The 18364-nt window shown below is 36.1% G+C and overlaps 1 protein-coding gene across 8 annotated transcripts; it reads left to right on the forward strand.

The window, feature by feature from the left end:
* Positions 1–807: 807 nt before the first annotated feature.
* LOC114262338 (LOW PSII ACCUMULATION protein (DUF1995)) lies at positions 808–11331 on the forward strand. 8 transcript variants are annotated; one of them, XR_014344708.1, is made up of 11 exons: positions 808–962; positions 1284–1463; positions 7244–7291; positions 7478–7517; positions 7675–7775; positions 8070–8262; positions 8339–8437; positions 8754–8871; positions 9174–9323; positions 9417–9813; positions 10910–11331. XR_014344708.1 is itself a non-coding variant. In XM_082895804.1 (10 exons), exons 1-9 carry the CDS (start codon positions 891–893, stop codon positions 9292–9294), a joined length of 972 nt encoding a protein of 323 aa, XP_082751930.1. In that variant the 5' UTR covers positions 808–890; the 3' UTR covers positions 9295–9323; positions 10910–11331. The 8 variants fall into 8 exon arrangements, 5 of the variants coding, with proteins under 5 accessions (XP_082751930.1, XP_082751931.1, XP_082751929.1 ...); XR_014344711.1 differs by having other exon boundaries at positions 9417–9472; XR_014344709.1 differs by lacking the exon at positions 10910–11331 and having other exon boundaries at positions 9417–9472; positions 9591–9920.
* Positions 11332–18364: the final 7033 nt, after the last annotated feature.

Consider the following 18364-nt stretch of genomic DNA (forward strand, 5'->3'; position numbering starts at 1 on the left):
TTTTTTTTGGCTCAAGTTTGGCATCTCTCTAAAAAGTCAAAAAATCAAAAAATTACTCAAAAAGTTATCACTATTCATCAAAAAAAATATTAAAAAATTAATTTTCCACATAATTATCACAACTCAGCAGTCATGTTAAGACTGCGCTGTGCAACGTTTGTTAATTTTTTTAGCATAGTTTTGGTGCAATTTCCAGACACTGCTATTCGGCCCGTTGGGGCCCATCACGGGTCCCGTTTTGATAATCTGAAACGTTAATATGTAGAACTCGTCGAGTACTATATGATTGTAAAAAAGCACCTTGATCGGATATAAATAACTACATGATCAATTCAGTTTTGTATAAAAAAATGGGTTGTGTTATAATTAACGATTGAAAAAAAAACAAATCTAATCAGATAGCTATCAATATCTAATCAACGTGATTTTTTATAAGCATGTAGTACTCAACGAGTTCTACACATTGAACGGTTCAGATTATCAAAATGGGACCTGTGATGGCCCCACCCGCCGAACAAAACCGTTAAGTGTAATGACCGAAAAGTAGCCAATAATTTCTTACCATTAATTCAACCCCTCATATTGTACGGCTGCCGACACACATTTCTAATCTTTTCCTACATATTTTCTTTATACAATTTTTTAATACACATTTTTAAATAAATAGTCAAAAAATTAACCTAAACATCCCTATTTTTTTCTCAATTTTTTAATTTAAAAAGAAAAAAAATACACTTATTTAAGACACTCTAAACAACCCATAAATATATATTTTTTTTTTCATCTCTTATTTTAATTAAAAAAGCAATTGCCGATTGATTTATATCCACAGTCCATAGCTCTCTCTCTCTCTCTCTCTCTAACTCGGCGAGGAGGGGTGTGGTTTCAAAATGCCGTTATCGAGTGCCCCAACCACCACGAAGCTTCCAATCGCGATTCCTTCTCTTCCATATTATCCAGAGGTTTCACAATTTTCTTATTTGCACTCTCTGCATTGTCTCTTTCCTCCGTTTGGTTGCCCAGAAAACCTCAGAAAAAAGAAACAAAAATAATAATTTGAAATGACTAACAATCACACTCGTTTCAGTGAAGCTAATCTCTTAATTTCTTGAAAACCAAAATTCCACAAAGCTGATCTCATGTTTCCTCAGCAATGAACTAGAACTAGCTTATCTTGTTTTTGACAAAATATTATTTCAATTGAACTTGTTTCCACATTGTTGGGTTTTTTTTTTTTATTTATTTTTTATTTTTTATAATTGATTGATTGATACGATTTGTAGGGTTTTAGGTGTAGAAGCTTCAAGATTAAAAAGGGTTTGAACTTATATAGTCGGAAAATCTCAGAATACAACATATCTAGAAAGCTTGATTTTGTGACCAATTCAATTTCTGGCAATAGTGATACTTCAGTTGGATTTGATGTTCCCTTTCCTAGTGATTATTCTCAACTTCTTGAACAAGTAAGTTTTTTTTGTTTTTGTTTTCTTTCTTAATTACAATTTTTGTGTTATAAAATTTGTGATTTTTGAAAGGGGGAACTGTTAGTAAAAAATTAAAAATTATGCTTATTCCCAATCGACTGGAATTAAATAACAATTTAAACCAAACAATTAAACCAAAGTAACCAGGTAATTGTGTAATTGATTCAAATGCCTCAAAAGTACGAGGACTTCACTGGAACAATTGACAGTTACAAAATAAATAATAGTAAACAAACAAGTAATTCCAAGATGAAACTACTAAACTTCACAGAAGTTTACAAGAAAGGATACAAATTACAGAGAAACTACTCCTAAGTTATAGAACTACTTCTAAGGCTAAAACTAGTTCTTTGTGTTGTTGATGATGTCCTCTACTTGCAAAATCGCTGGCTTTTATACCATCCTCCTCGTTTTTTTTGGCCCATGATCGCATGACTCTGGACATGTAATTGCCCTTGCCTCAACTGCTCTTGCAACTGCCTCCTCACTCCAAAGCCTTCAACCTTCCTCAAATCCTTGACCTTCCCTGTCAAACTACTTTCCCTCCATGTTGTCACGTGTCCTGTTGGGATTGGGGATCCTGCCCAAGACCTTCCAGAAATTATACCAAGTAGAAAAACACACCCACACAGAAGGAGACACCATATTTAACGTGGTTCGGCCTTAAAGCCTACGTCCACGGGAGAGTAACCGGTTATCACTATAACAATGGAGAGATTACAGAAAGATTATAATAGGGGAGGAGCTCACACTCTCCTCACTCACCCACTCACCCGTCTCCCTCTCTCACACCGAGAGAGACGGTCTCTCCACCTCACATCTCTCACTCTCTTCTCTCTTGGTTCTCTCTATTGTCTACTCTCCTCTCAACCTCTATTTATACATATCATGAGGGAAGGTAGCTGGACAGCAATGGTGAGTGGATTGGTTAGTGGGGAGGTGCCACTCCCAGTCTCTCTAAAGTGGTCTCCAACCACCCCACTCTCTCTAAGGTGGGTTAGCCACTCACATGGGATGATAATAACATAGCCAACAAATCACCCCCTCAACCCATGTGAGGTGATAAACTGCACACACTGCTGCTAATCTTGTCACGCCCAAATTTCAACAGAATCTTCATCTCCTCATTGAGACGCTACATCCCCTGAAGCTAGAGATAATACACCAGAGATACAAGAAGAGGAGGGAATCCTACATCCTCAACTCAACTCATACCACTCTCTGATTTGGAGAGAGCCTCTGCTCCTATCTCCCTCAGATCTCTTCTACGCTTCCTGTCTCGGATGTCTTCACTTGCTATGCTTGAACTTGCGCAACCAAGATATCTTGACACCCCCTGATTGGATGTCCTGCACCCCCTGCTCGGGATACCCTTGCATTACCGTGCAACTCCTTGCATGATGAACACTGGAGCAACTAGAAAACTTCAGAGTTTGACACATCAACATCCTCAATTTTCCTTGCTCGGAGCTTATTTATGAACAACCAGCCTTTGCTTTCTGCACTTCAGAACAACTTCCCAGCGATCTCATACGCCCGTTGTCTGTGCTGCAATCCCTGATGTTCGGTTCTGTCTCACTTGTACGTCCGTACTGATGTTTGACAGTTAGCCCTTCTGCCAAGACAACTTCCACCGCTTTGTACAAGTTACCACTATGCAACTCCGTGCATAGTGCTCGCACCCATGGCTTCTGGTCTCCCTGCGTCAAGCTTGCTTGAGAGATCTGCATCAACTCTATCATCTGCTGCCATGGAACTAAAGAAACCACCATAGAGAAATAAGACTTGCCACTCATTGGCACGCACTCTGGCGTTTTACCTGTCTCAATTTCTCTGTCTGGAAGTTCCTGTGAACTGTCAACAACCCGTTGCTACACACTCTTCTCGCGCCTTTGTACGACACTCTAGCGTACCCTTGCACTGTTGCACGTCTGCAATTGTACTTCTGCGCTTAGTATGTTCCTCTGCAACTATTGTTCTACATGTCCACTTACCATTAGTACCTACTCGTATACAATAGCTCCAACAGCCACAGTATTTCCCTGAGCCTGTACTAGTTGCCAAATCATCTATCCGTCGATGAATGGTCTTCTCTTTTGATTGAACCAGATCCTCCGATCACCTCAACAACCAGGAAAGTTCCCAGGAAAGACTGGTGGGGTCACAACCGGTCCCACTTAAGAACCAGTCTCCTTAGACAGTGTCTTTTTGACAGAACTTTCCTAGACCTTTGAGATAATCATGTCTGCAATCCTCTGATCGCCCCTGACCAATCATGATCTCCCTCGATCTGCCATTTGATCAAGCCTGATCTCCTCTGGTCTTCTATGATCTATCTCAATCTGTATCTGGTTGTCCAATCTGGTCAGAATCTGTCCATTCTAACCTCTTCAGTGAATCCGCAGCGTTCCACAATATCCGGCAACCTTCCTTTGACTATTGAAGATGACAAACACCCATGTTTTGACAATCTTCCCAAACCGTTCAGAATTTCACTATTCTGACCTCACGGTTGCGTCCGGAGCGGTCCGTTTAGCTAGAACCAACCTTTGCTGCATTTCTGGGGACCTCACTGAAAACTATCCCCGAAAGCTGGGCCACACCACAATTTTCTGAAAATTCTAGGCCAAATTGCAATTTTCAGAAGTTCAGGGAATATTCCGTGTACCAACAGAATATTCCGTACACTGCCCCTGACGCCGTCTGCCACTTTAACCTGCCTTCCTTTTACAGAAACTCCGTCTCCAAAATCTGACCGTACGGATGTGTCCGGAATACTCCAAATAGTCGGAAACCACTATTGGATCACCAAAAACGGACTCCAAATGGCTTCGATCTAGCCAAAACATTTTGTACGCCTCAGATCTGCGGCTGTACCTTCGCCGCAAAGCACTGGATCCTTCCTCATGCGGCTGCACCATTGCCGCGTAGCACTGGATCCCTCCCTTGACGCTGACGTGGCAGATGACATGGCACAACCGTGCTGACGTGGTGCTGACCTGGCTGCCACGCGTCAATGACCTGGCTGCTGACGGGGCTGCTGACGTGGCTGCCACGTGGATGACACGTGGCGCTGATGATGACACGTCGCTGCTGACGTGGGCTCGCATGGCCTGCGCGTGCCGTACACGCGCCATCCCCCACTCGTCTTCTTCCTTGGTCCGCGCGTGGGGCGCGTGAGAGGGACTGGGACCACGCGCCGATTGCCTTAACGGCGCGTGGTGGCGCGTGGCGAGACTGGAATTCACGCGCCAACTTCTAGGGGCGCGTGACGGCGCGTCCGGCCTCCGTTGGGTGTCTGCTTTATATTTCTGGACTCCTCTTCTCGAGCCCTTGCTCCTGGTATGCTCAAAACCTGATTTTGAGCAACTTGATTTCTGGGCAGTTTCAAACAACACGCTGTTTTTGTTCCGAAACGCCACCAACGAGGCTCTGATACCACTTGTTGGGATCGGGGATCCTGCCCAAGACCTTCCAGAAATTATACCAAGTAGAAAAACACACCCACACAGAAGGAGACACCATATTTAACGTGGTTCGGCCTTAAAGCCTACGTCCACGGGAGAGTAACCGGTTATCACTATAACAATGGAGAGATTACAGAAAGATTATAATAGGGGAGGAGCTCACACTCTCCTCACTCACCCACTCACCCGTCTCCCTCTCTCACACCGAGAGAGACGGTCTCTCCACCTCACATCTCTCACTCTCTTCTCTCTTGGTTCTCTCTATTGTCTACTCTCCTCTCAACCTCTATTTATACATATCATGAGGGAAGGTAGCTGGACAGCAATGGTGAGTGGATTGGTTAGTGGGGAGGTGCCACTCCCAGTCTCTCTAAAGTGGTCTCCAACCACCCCACTCTCTCTAAGGTGGGTTAGCCACTCACATGGGATGATAATAACATAGCCAACATGTCCCTCAACATTTTAAACCTCCCATCGACTGAGAAAAATCTTCATTCTACACATGCCCCTATCTGCAAGCCACCCACTAGGTCCACGACTTAGTCTGATAATTGCTCTACCATTTCCAAGCCTTCAAACTTTAACAATTCTTTATGTTTCCTGTCAAACTAACTTTGCTCCACACTGCCACATGTTTCTCATCATTTTGAACACTAAATGGACAGAGAAAACCTTTCCTGAGAAAACCAATTTTCCTACAAATTGTCCCACTAAGCCAGCAATTAGCTGTAACTTGTAAGTGCTCCATAACTGCCTCCATGATTTCACACATGTAACCATCTCCACTCTACCATGTGACCCTTTGATCACAAACTGATTTGTACACCTATTGATAAGGAATTTTAGCAAAAATGAGTGCAAACAGGAACACATTTATTTGAATAGTCATCTAACTCTACTCTTAAAGAGCCATAATAATTTCTTTTTTACGGTTACTAACAATGTGTTTGGATCATAGATTTAAGTAGGAATTTAGAAAAAGAAAGGGAAAACATTGGTCAAATGTGAACGAAATATAGCAACATTTTACCTATCTTTTTCCTTTCCCTTTCCAAATCCCTACCCAAATTCATGGTCCAAACACTACCTAAAGAGTGTATCTAAGAGTTCTCTGGCACATAGGGTATAATTTAACCATAGAATGATCCACCTGTTTACATTATTTAACGGTGACATCTTAACTAATTAATGATGTAGGGAGCATTAGTGTGATCAATTTAAGTTGCATTCTTTATTGATTTATCTGCCTTTTCTTCATAAAGAAGGGTAAATCAATATGGTTAGCAACTCGATTGTCCAAAAGCTCTCATGAAAGGTGGATCGGCTTTATTATCTCACTCTCTTGTCTAGTAGTTTTGATTGTATATGTGTGATTAGCCATTACGAGTGTTCTGCTCAGATATTGAGGTTTGGCACTGCAAAGTGCTCTGTTGCTATAACTCTCTCAATCCCTCTTAAAGTTGAGAAGCTGTATTTTGTATAGCAGTTCACATGAGATTTAGTATGCTTCATTTCTATCAGACTTCTACCTTATCTTTACTATCTATTGTAGTTCAGATATTGCATCTGTTATATATCCTACCCACTTCTTGTTGATTTCTTATATCAACAACCCTTGTTCTAATTTGCAATTTTGCCATTTCACTTGTCAAACTATATCCAAGTTTCAGTGAAGCCTACAATATTTGACTAACTTCTTTACAAAAATAGTCCCGGATACGTGAACCTTGCCCACTTCTGAATGCATCTATGTAACTTGGACTAAATTGCGTCGAATGCTTGTTTGTTCTAAATGCACTTTTAGACCTACAGAGCACTTAGCTTTAAGAGAATGCTAAGTATTCAATCAAGACTTCTGGGGATTCATGTTCATAAAAAATATAGCTCTGAGTTCTATGTTTTTCGGTCATCTGGCTAATTAATCCTCTATTCTCCAGGTTTAAATTAATTATATGAAAGATACATTGGAAGGACACCCTGGGTGGATTTAGAAACTTCAATTTGCAAACTGCACCAATTTTAGTTGTATGGTTGACCTTTTATTTCATGAACTTGTCATAATTAGTAACTCTTCATAGTGAACGTAAAAATTATGGACCTGATCGGAGACTCTTGGAAAGTCTAAGTTGGTCTCTCGCTCTCTTGTCCTCGCACTTTCACTGTTTGTTTCACATGTTTTTTTTCCCCCCTTCAATGTTCATCTCTTTGGAGTATTTTCACCCTTCTTCTTTTTCATTTGGAGTAATTGCTTTGCTAAAATTTAATAAATTTGGGATTTGTAACAACTGACAGGCGAAAGAAGCAACTGAATTGGCTTTGAAGGACAACAAAAAATTGATGGTAAGTTGGTGTATAGTGTTTATTTCCCATACCCCAACCCCATCTCTCTCTCTCTCTCTCTCCTTTTTTTTTTTTTTTTTTCCTTTCTTTTTCACTTTTACACTTTTATTTTCGAATGTTGAAGATAAAATTATACATCAAATCTAGAATTTCCACAATTTTCTGATCAATAAGTGTATGTCACAGGAGATTGAATTTCCAACTGCTGGACTTGAATCTGTACCAGGTTCTCTCTGGTTACTGTTGTATTTTTTTTTTCCCTTTTTCTTTGTCCTTTTTGTCCTTTTCTTTTTTCTTTTTCTTTTTCTTTTTTTATTATTTCTTGCTTCTTATAGTCCTGTCTGATGCTCCCTTAACTTGCTTCAATACAATGTTTGTGTCAGGTGATGGTGAAGGTGGTATAGAAATGACTGGAAGTATGCAATTAATTCGTGAGTTTTGTGACCTCTTCATCAGTCCGGAAAAAGTTACACGGACCAGAATAGTATGTCTAGGGTTTGGTATAGTTTCTGTAGTTCATCGTAGAAATTTATTTATTTATTTTTTTGATAAATAAACAAACAGTTCATCGTAGAAAAATTTAACTAATGTGATTGCAATGTACCTACTTTGTTAATTTATTAGGGTAAGTACTTTTTTAGACTAGCAGTCATGTAACAAGCAACCAGGGCTTTAACAAGATTCCATGTTACTCTGGCTCCATGAGTTTTAGGGCTCATTAGATTTCTTTCATTCTACTAAATGACCTTATATTTAAAATTTGTATGAAAATTTTCAGTTTTTTCCGGAGGCCAGTGAAGTCAAATTTGCTAGAGAATCAATTTTTGGAGGAGCTTCATTTAAGTTGGACTATCTCACAAAACCATCATTATTTGAGGATTTTGGTTTTGTCTCAAAAGTTAAAATGGCTGACCGTGTGAAGGCGGAAGATGAACTGTTCCTTGTCGCCTATCCATATTTTAATGTCAACGGTAGCCTCTGACTCCCTGTCTTCCTTTTGAAATAGTCTCATACTAAACTTCTTGTCAATTCTCTTTTGCTATCCAGAGATGCTTGTGGTGGAAGAGCTCTACAATGAAGCTGTTGCAACCACTGCCCGAAAACTGATTATATTCAATGGAGAACTTGACCGCATCAGATCAGGGTGTATCCTTTATGAGAGAGAGAGAGAGAGAGAGAGAGAGAGAGAAAATGGGGGAATAAAACTCAGCCCTACTAAACATTTTGAAATTAAAAAAATCATTCAATTACTCTTAGTTGTACAATAGGGAATAGTTGAGGGGATGGTTTTCTTCTACTACATCTAGAAGAGGAGTCAATTTTGTATTATACTGCATGTTTTTCAAAAGAAGAGGGTCGAGTGGATTTTCAACAATAGGATCAAGTTGTTTGTCCAAATATCTTGACTGCTACTCTTTTTTTTGGTCCACTCAGATCATAGTTGTCCTTGAGATGAACTAAGATTATCCATCATTCTTCTATCCAAAGCTAGCTGCTCTTACTAGGACACTCTTTCCAAAGATGGAGACTGTGTATTACATTCACAATTTTAAAGGATTCAATGGAGGAACCCTTTTCAGGTTTGCAACTTGCTAAACCCTTAATTTCGAAAGCCAAACTATCCAAAACGTTCATACATCCTGTTGAAGGTTTTAAAAAGCCATTACCTAGTGCTGCTCCAACTAATGTTGGTTGCTGGGATGGGTGGATTGGAGACAAACCTAACTCAAGCCCACTTTCTTATGCTTGAAAGTTTGAGCTTTGATGATTGCAACTAAGCTTTAAATACTCGAAAAAGCTGGAACAAATTATTATTACTATTTTCTTCTTAATTTCTACTTAATGGATCACTTTCCAACAACATATGCTTTTTCTTTTGTAGGTGCTATCCTGGTCAATGGAAGGTGCTCAGAAAAATAAGAGGTAAATATGTTTGCTTACATCAGCAGGAAGTGATGCCATCCCTCAAGGAAGTTGCCTTGGATATTCTTCCATCTGCCTGAACTCGGTATAAAAAAGAAAAAATGAATGGGTGAGAAAAGGAAAAAAAAATTCAATACTAATTCAATTTAAGAAAATTCATATATGACTCTCTGTACATCTGACCTCTCCATCGATGCTGCAGATTACGCTGTTCAAAGTATCAATTGCTAACAAGATCGATCTTGGAACTGTCCTCAAGTTAAATCTCCATTCTTCTAATCAATCCTGCTACCATAATAGCAAAGGAAAATACACTTGTTGACTATATAAGAAATGTGGCATTTGTTTGGTAATTAGTTACTTTTCTTTTTTCCAGGTTCAGATAGTTACACTGTGTTTGGATCATAGATTTGAATATGGACTAGGAAAAAGGAAAGGGGGAGAAGAAAAAAAAGTCCAGGAAATGTGAATGAGATATAAGCTAAATTTTTTCTCCATTTCTTTTTCTTTTTCCAAATCTCTATCCAAATTCATAATCCAAACCCAGTGTTCATGTTTTGGCAATTGTCTGACAGCTACCTGAAGGAATATTTGGAATGGTAAATATCTAGAGATTATTCTGATCTTAGTTACAAGATTTTATCTATGTGTAATATATTCCCAGCCACTCTAAAGTGCTGCATAAAACTCCTCAGTTCTCCTCTTATTTGTTGATTTTTTCCCCCCATCTTCAAAGGGAAAATATGTAGCTCATTTAGGTCCACATGCTATATGTTGAAACAGAAACAAGAACAAGTTCTAGAAAACGAAAACCAATTAAATTTGGTTCTGTTTTTCCTTTGGTAAATCCATAAACCTGGCTGGACAGTGGGATCAGAGGCTTAAAAACTAAAATGTGCACCCAGTTTAGTTCCATTAAACGGGGTTTGGAAAGAGTAAATTGGGTACAGACCTAAACTTTGACATAATTATACAAAGTGGATACCCCAGGTTTGAACTCACAATCTCAAAGTTAATTGGTTGCGTTTAACCACTAAACCAATGGTTCCCTGTTCGGAGGCCCAAAAACTCAAGTTTACAAATTGAACATTTGACCCAAAGGCCATGTTTGATTCCACAAGACTAATAGTGAGGTATTAATAATCCTATCAAATTAGTGTGGTATTCACAATCCCACCCCTACCCCATTACTAATAATCCTACAAATTTGTTGGATTAATTATCTATTGGATTAATAATCCTAAAACAAATGTCAAAACAAACATGGGATAATTGGGCCCACGGATTAATAATCCCAATCCCATGTTCTAATCCTTCCAATCAAACATGTCAAAAGAAGATTGGATTGCTTTGACCCAATCCATCTTCTTATGATGTATTTCGGGGTGCAGTGAATTCTTTTCAAGCAAAGAACCAGAGTTGACTGTGGCATCTCTAGTTGAGAAGGTACACACAATGCGAAAGGATGTTTCGACCCTTGGCTGCATGCAAACTCCTATTTTGAACTATGGCATCTTAGTATTGGCTTCCAAGCCTTACATGATGAAAAATCATAAATTTGTAAATGGACATTGATGATACCTTGTTTTCTTTCTCTTTTCTTTATTCTTTTTTCCAAATGAGTTTCAACCTTAGTGTGTTGCGCCAATCCCGCCTTGATATTTGCCCTGTTCTTTTATCTTTTCAATTGTGCAGGAACTCTTCAAACTATTCTTACTTCAATATGCAACTGCTGTGATAAGGGAGATGGTTTGCTGACCCATTGAAAGTCCAGTGTTAATATAAGCTTCAACTCTGTGTTCATGTCATGATTTGCCTGTGGAGGTGATTTACATACGCGGTCAAGTTATTACCCATGAATTCCAGCTTCAATGGTTTAAAAAATTTCAAGACTATATGTCAGTTTCTTGTATATTGAAATATCATAGAAGCACCATGTACGGTGTGATGAGGGTACTGATATTGAATGTAAATATAGTTAATTATTAGATTATGGAGAAAAAAAGTTCATTATGTAGCAAGGGCAGCAATATTTCATTCACACTTTGTGGTTGTACATTTGTTCTGCTGCATTCATCAGTTGGTTGTACTAATGAAGTGAATTATTTTTCCACAAAGTAGCCAATGATTATTTTGAAGTGCTGTTTGTTTCTGTCAAAATTGACCAAATGTTATTGTTTAACTGCAACAGACATTCAGTACTTGGTGGAAAACCAAAATAAGATTTGCAAGTTTCTGTCAAAACAAGGTTTAGGGTGTTTGAAATAAACATTACATTTTTTAAGTTCTTAAAAAGGATTCTCAGCAGAAGTAAAAGGCAACTTTAATTTACAAAGAATGCTCTCACTTGTATTAAGTAGTTTCCAACCATCGACTTAGCAAACTGGCATGATGTTCCAGACGAATAAGAACAGCAATAGTTGCGAGACGAGTGGAATGAAACTAACCTGATCCACTTAATTAGTTGTCGGGGGACAGAAAGTTTTATCCATCCCCTTTATTACTTGCTCCAAATTGGTTTAAAAACTAAAAGATTTTTTAAATCAACAATGATTCATCCCCCTCAAAAGTCCCACCCCCACCACCCCACACACACGTGGGGGTTGGGGATTGGGAGATCAGAAAAAAAAAAAAAAAAAAAAAAAGAAAAGTTAGCCAATCAAATGCAAAGGGGGTGAAGGGGGTGACCCCAAAGGGGCTCTCAACCTTTATTGTTTTTAAATACATTTAATTTTGATTTGTTTATCTTTTAAGTTGATTTCAGATGAACTTTAATTGAGTCGAGTTAAGTAATAAATTTAAGTTTAATTTAAAAATATAACAAGCTTTAAAATATGCATGTTTAATTTATTTATATAACGAAATTGTTAATCATATTATTTAATTTTGATGATGTCTAAAATATTATTTGTAACAATTTAGATTTTTTTAATATACATATTATTTGACACAAAATATTATCTTTTTAAAAATATATATATTTGTTAAATATTATAATAAAAATATTTTTGAAAACTTTACTATTCACTTTTTGAAATTTTAGATTGATCACTATTCACTTTTTGACAAAATTAAAATAAAAATATTTTTGAAAACTTTACTATTCACTTTTTGAAAATTTAGGCTGATCACTATTCACTTTTTGACAAAATTAAAATTGATTAAAATGATTGATTGGTTGTATTATCTTGACAAATATGATATTAATGAGTTGTCTTCTTTTGACAAAATTGATATATCCAAATGTGTAGTGGTAGGACATATTTAGTTTAAAATCTCTACAACTTATACAATATTTTAAAGAGGGCATATATTTTCAGATCCATCATAAATATTATTAAAGAAATTTTTTTTGTATGCAAATATTTGATTAGAACATTATATATATAATACATGTAATATAAATAGAATACATCATGTGCGTTATTAAACTTTTTACACTACATTGATTATATCATATCACACTACACTAAATTGATTATATCATATTATAATTAAACAAGAAGAAAAATATGGAGTTATATATATATATATATATATATATATATGGAGCAAATCATTTGTTTGTTTAAAAGTTGTGAATTTTGTATTAAATTATCTACAAAAACGGTGGCTCAATGTTTAAAAAAAAAAATAAACAAAAGGAAAATAAAAAATTAGTCTTACTTTTATTTTTTTGATTATGAACATTTGCTGACTATTTAAAATTAAGGAGTGTGCTTATGTAAGTCATGACATCAAGAGCGTGCTTATGTAAGCCATGACGTCAGCAAGGAGCGTCCAACGGGTATATTTTTGTGTATAAATAGAAGTGTTATGTGTGGAGAAAAACATCAAGAACTTGAAGAGAAAAATTTTCTGTGAGCTCCAAAATTTTGAGTATTCTGTTCTTTCACTTTCAGATCTAAGTCTAGCCTTTGTTCTTACACTTTCATATCTACTCTTTGTGAGAGAATCATTGTAAAAGTGGGTTCAAGTACCACTTATTCTTATTCCTTATTTTTGTGAGAGATTTTGTAAGGGTAAGGCATTTATTGTTGAGTGAGGCTCAATAGATAAGAGTAAGTCCTGTGCCAAATCTACAAGTTTGGTGGTGTATTTATTCAATTGATAGTAAAGAAATTCTCAATGATGTTCCATGGGGAGTGGACGTAGGCCTGGCGTGCCGAACCACTATAAATCGCAGTGTTTGATTTTCTCTCCCTATCTCTCCTACTTTTATATTGATAATTATTTTTTTTTATTTATTCAAATTCTGAATATTGTGTTATTTTTAATATTGTGAAATTTTTAATAACCCAATTCACCCCCCTCTTGGGTTGCCTAACTGGGATAACAATTGGTATCAGAGCCTAAACTCTAGTTTGTGTGACCTAACCGTCTTAGAGTAGATCATGGCAACCCCTAGTTATTCTTTAACCGAGGGACAAGCATCCAACAGGCCACCACTATTTAGCGGTACAAATTTTAGTTATTGAAAAACTAGGATGACCATACATGTTCAATCTAATGATTATGAATGCTGGAAAATTATTTGCAATGGTCCAAAAATTCCTACCAAAACTGTAGATGGACTTAGGGCACCAAAACCTGAAGATGAGTGGGATGAATCAGATACTAGAATAGCTCAAATTAATGTCAAAGCTACAAACATGTTGTATTGCGTCTTAGATGCCAACGAGTTCAACAAAATTTCTACATGTAAAACCGCAAAAGAAATTTGGAACAAGCTTATAGTGACTCATGAGGGAACCGAACAAGTTAAAGAATCCAGAGTCAGTTTGCTAGTCCATAATTATGAACTCTTTAAAATGAAACCTGATGAAACTATTGCTCAAATGTTTACTCGTTTTACTGATATTATTAATGGTTTAACTTCTCTTGGAAAAATATATACTAATGCTGAAATTGTAAGAAAAGTGCTTAGGTCATTGCCAAAAAGTTGGGAGACAAAAGTCATTGCCATTACCAAAGCTAAGGATTTATCAAAACTAAGTCTAGATGAGTTAATGGGATCTCTCTTAACTCATGAGCTCATAATGCAAGAAGGAAAGGAAGAGGAGGACAACAACAAGAAGAAAGGAATAACTTTCAAATCCACCTCGAAACATCAAGAGGATAAGGAAGATGATTCAGATGAGGATGAGGAAATGGCATTCATCACTAGAAAGTTCCAAAGGTTTGTGAGAAAGAAACATGGCGTACGAAATTTTTTCAGAAAAGACTTCAACAATAGGGATTTTCAACGAGGAGAAAATCACAAAAAATCTGAAGTAACCTGCTACGAATGCAACAAACCTGGACACTATAAATCAGAATGTCCAAAACTTAAGAAAAAATTTAAAAAGGACAAGAAGAAAGCTATGGTTGCAGCATGGGGAGAAGATAGTGATGAAAGCGACACAGAAACCGAAGTTTGCAAAAATGAGGTTGCTAACCTATACTTAATGGCACTTGAAAACGAAAATGAGGTAAATAACGAATCATTTACATTTGATGAATTACAATTAGTTTTTGATGAATTACATGCTGAATTTAAAAAACTTAGTTTGAAAAATAATTGTCAAAAGAAAGTAATTTCAAGTTTATCAAAAGAAAATGAATCATTGACTTCCAAGATAAATGTTTTCGAAAATGAAGCCATGAAAAAGGAAAATGAGATCTTAACTCGAAAAGAGTCTTCAATTTCTGAAAAACATTTAGTTGTATTGCAAAAAGAAAACGAGTCTTTAAAAAAGGAGCAAATTATTTTAAAAGAAAATATTGAAGACTTGAAAACTACTCTTTCAAAATTCACCCAAGGTAGAGAGACTTTAGATAAAATCCTTAAAAATCAAAACCGTACTTTTGGTAGAGCCAGAATTATATATAAACCTTTTTCAAAAGTAAAAAATGTCAAAAATGATTTTGTGTATGCATCTTCTAATCACTCTCATCTCATATGTCATTTTTGTGGAACAAAAGGTCATATTTCACCTTCATGTCCTATTAAAAGAAATCTTTTTGCTAAAATAAAAAAGATGTGGGTCCTTAAGGATATCTCAAGAGTGCCAAATTCTAACTTTTATGAACCCAAGAAAAAATGGGTACCAATAGAGAAATTAAATTTTTGTAGGTATGTTTCAAGACAAAATCCAATAACGATAGATGGTATCTCGACAGTGCATGTTCGAGGCACATGACTGGAAATAAAGCTATGTTCGCCATATTCCAACCAAAGGATGGCGGATATGTGACTTTTGGCGACAATAGCAAGGGTAAAATCATTGGTGTAGGAAGTATTGGTAAAAACCCCTCTCCTATTATTGAAAATGTTTTATTTGTTGAAGGTTTAAAACATAACTTGCTTAGTATTAGTCAATTATGTGATAAAGGTTATAGAGTTATTTTTGAAAAAACTCATTGTACTATTGAAAACACCCTAGAAAACAAAACTTTATTTATAGGTTATAGACATGAGAATGTATATGTGTTTGATTTGCATGATTTATCTTCTCATTTTAACATTAAATGTTTATCTGCTATAAATGATACTGGTTGGCTTTGGCATAGAAGATTAGGACATGCTCATTTTGATTTAATTTCTAAACTTTCAAAAAATGAGTTAGTCATAGGTTTACCAAAAATTATTTTTGAAAAAGATAAACTTTCTGATGCATGTCAATTTGGAAAACAAACTAGAATTTCTTTTAAATCTAAAAATATCGTTTCAACTACTAGACCGCTTCAACTCTTGCATATTGATCTATTCGGACCATCTAGATCATTAAGTTTATGAGAAAAATCTTATACCCTTGTCTGTGTTGATGATTATACTAAATATACATGGGTATTATTTTTAGCACATAAAAATGAAACTTTTTATAATTTTTCAAAACTTTGTAAAAGAATGCAAAATGAGAAAAATCTTAATATTTATAGTATTAGAAGTGACCATAGTAGAGAATTTGAAAATGAGGATTTTATTATGTTTTGTGATGACTTAGGAATAAATCATAATTTCTCAACCCCTAGGACTCCTCAACAAAACGGTATGGTTGAAAGAAAAAATAGAACTCTTAAAGAAATGGCCCGTACTATGCTTTGTAAAAATAATTTGCCTAAATATTTTTGGGCGGAAGCTGTAAACACTGCATGCTATGTTATAAATCGTGCCATGATTAGACCTATTCTTAAGAAAACTCCTTACGAACTTTGGAAAGGTAGAAAACCTAATATTAGTCACTTGCGTGCTTTTGGTTGTAAATGCTTTGTATTAAATAACAATAAAGATAACTTAGGAAAATTTGATGCGAAATCGGATGAAGCTATATTTATTGGTTATTCTATATCTAGTAAAGCTTATAGAGTATTCAATAAAAGAACTCTACTTGTTGAAGAATCTGTGCATGTTGTTTTTTATGAATCTAACGATATTATTTCCAAGAATCTTGTAAGTAATGATATTGTAGAAAATCAACCAAGCATAGAAAGCATTTACAAAAAGGAAAATGAAGAAAATCCATTACATGAACATGACGAAGAAATGACAATGGAGAAACTTCAAGAAATATATGTTCTTCCAGAAAATGACTCAAATCTACCTAAAAAATGGAAGTATGCTTATGGCCACCCCAAAGACCTCATCATAGGTGATGCGGCGGAAGGCATAAAAACTTGTTCATCTGTTAGAAATATTTGTGATAACTTAGCATTTGTTTCACAAATTGAACCAAAATCATTTTTAGAAGCTGAAAATGATGAAAACTGGATTTTAGCAATGCAAGAAGAATTAAATCAATTTGAAAGAAATGAAGTTTGGTTTTTGATCCCTCGACCTAAGGATCATCCCGTTATTGGAACAAAATGGGTTTTTCGAAATAAAATGGATGAACCTGGAGTTGTTATTAGAAATAAAGCTAGATTAGTAGCTCAAGGCTATAATCAAGAAGAGGGAATTGATTTTGATGAAACTTTTGCACCAGTTGCTAGACTTAAAGCTATTAGAATGTTACTTGCTTTTGCGTGTTTTAAAGATTTTAAATTGTATCAAATGGATATTAAAAGTGCTTTTTTGAATGGGTATATTTCAAAGGAAGTCTATGTTGAACAACCTCCCGGTTTTGAAAATCATAAATACCCGGATCTTGTTTTCAAACTTTCAAAATCTTTATACGGCTTGAAACAAGCTCCTAGAGTATGGTATGAAAGATTGAGTAATTTTCTACTTGACAAAGATTTTTGTAGAGAAAAAATTGATACAACACTTTTTATAAAAATCAAAAAGGAAGATATGCTAATTGTTCAAATTTATGTTGATGATATTATTTTTGGTGCTACTAATGAAAATTTGTGCAAAGAGTTTGCTAAAGACATGCAGGGTGAGTTTGAAATGAATATGGTAGGGGACTTAAATTACTTCCTTGGTCTACAAATTAAACAAACTAATGATGGAATCCATTTAAATCAAACGAAATATATCAAAGATCTACTCAAAAGGTTTGAAATGGAATCTTCAAAGCCTGCAGCAACTCCAATGAGCACATCGATAAAAATCGACAAAGATGAGCAAGGTAAACCTGTAGATAAAAAGAAATATCGAGGTATGATTGGTTCTTTACTCTATCTTACTACAAGTAGGCCCGACATAATGCTTAGTGTTAGTATGTGTGCACGTTTTCAATCCGCACCAAAAGAGTCACATATCACCGCAGTCAAACGCATTTTTCAGATATCTTGTCGGCACTCCAAATTTGGGATTATGATATCCTAAGGGAACCATCTTTGAACTTTTTGGTTACTCAAATGCCGACTTTGCGGGATGTAGACTTGACCAAAAAAGCACTAGTGGCACTTGTCATTTTCTTGGATACTCACTCACTTCTTAGTTTTGCAAAAAACAGAACTCAGTGGCTCTGTCAACTGCTCAAGCAGAATACATTGCCGCCGTTGGGTGTTGTGCACAATTGCTTTGGATGAAACAACAACTTCAAGATTTTGGACTTCACTATGATTATATTCCTATAAAATGTGACAACACAAGTGCCATTAACCTTTCAAAAAATCCTATTCAGCACTCACGCACTAAACATATTGAAATAAGGCATCATTTTCTGAGAGACCATGTACTCAAAGGTGACATTGAACTCGAATTTGTGCCTACAAATCGTC

This window comes from Camellia sinensis, chromosome 11 (assembly GCF_055761805.1).
Source record: "Camellia sinensis isolate YWXY chromosome 11, ASM5576180v1, whole genome shotgun sequence".
NCBI classification, from domain to species: domain Eukaryota; kingdom Viridiplantae; phylum Streptophyta; class Magnoliopsida; order Ericales; family Theaceae; genus Camellia; species Camellia sinensis.

What these genes read in the sequence shown, in the direction of transcription:
- LOC114262338 (XM_082895804.1), top strand. Translation starts at nt 891, where the DNA reads ATGCCGTTATCGAGTGCCCCAACCACCACGAAGCTTCCAATCGCGATT. An exon ending in ATTCTCAACTTCTTGAACAA is followed by an intron (nt 1,464 to 7,243) that starts GTAAGTTTTTTT and finishes AACAACTGACAG; the next exon opens with GCGAAAGAAGCAACTGAATT. An exon ending in TGACCGCATCAGATCAGGGT is followed by an intron (nt 8,438 to 8,753) that starts GTATCCTTTATG and finishes AGATGAACTAAG; the next exon opens with ATTATCCATCATTCTTCTAT.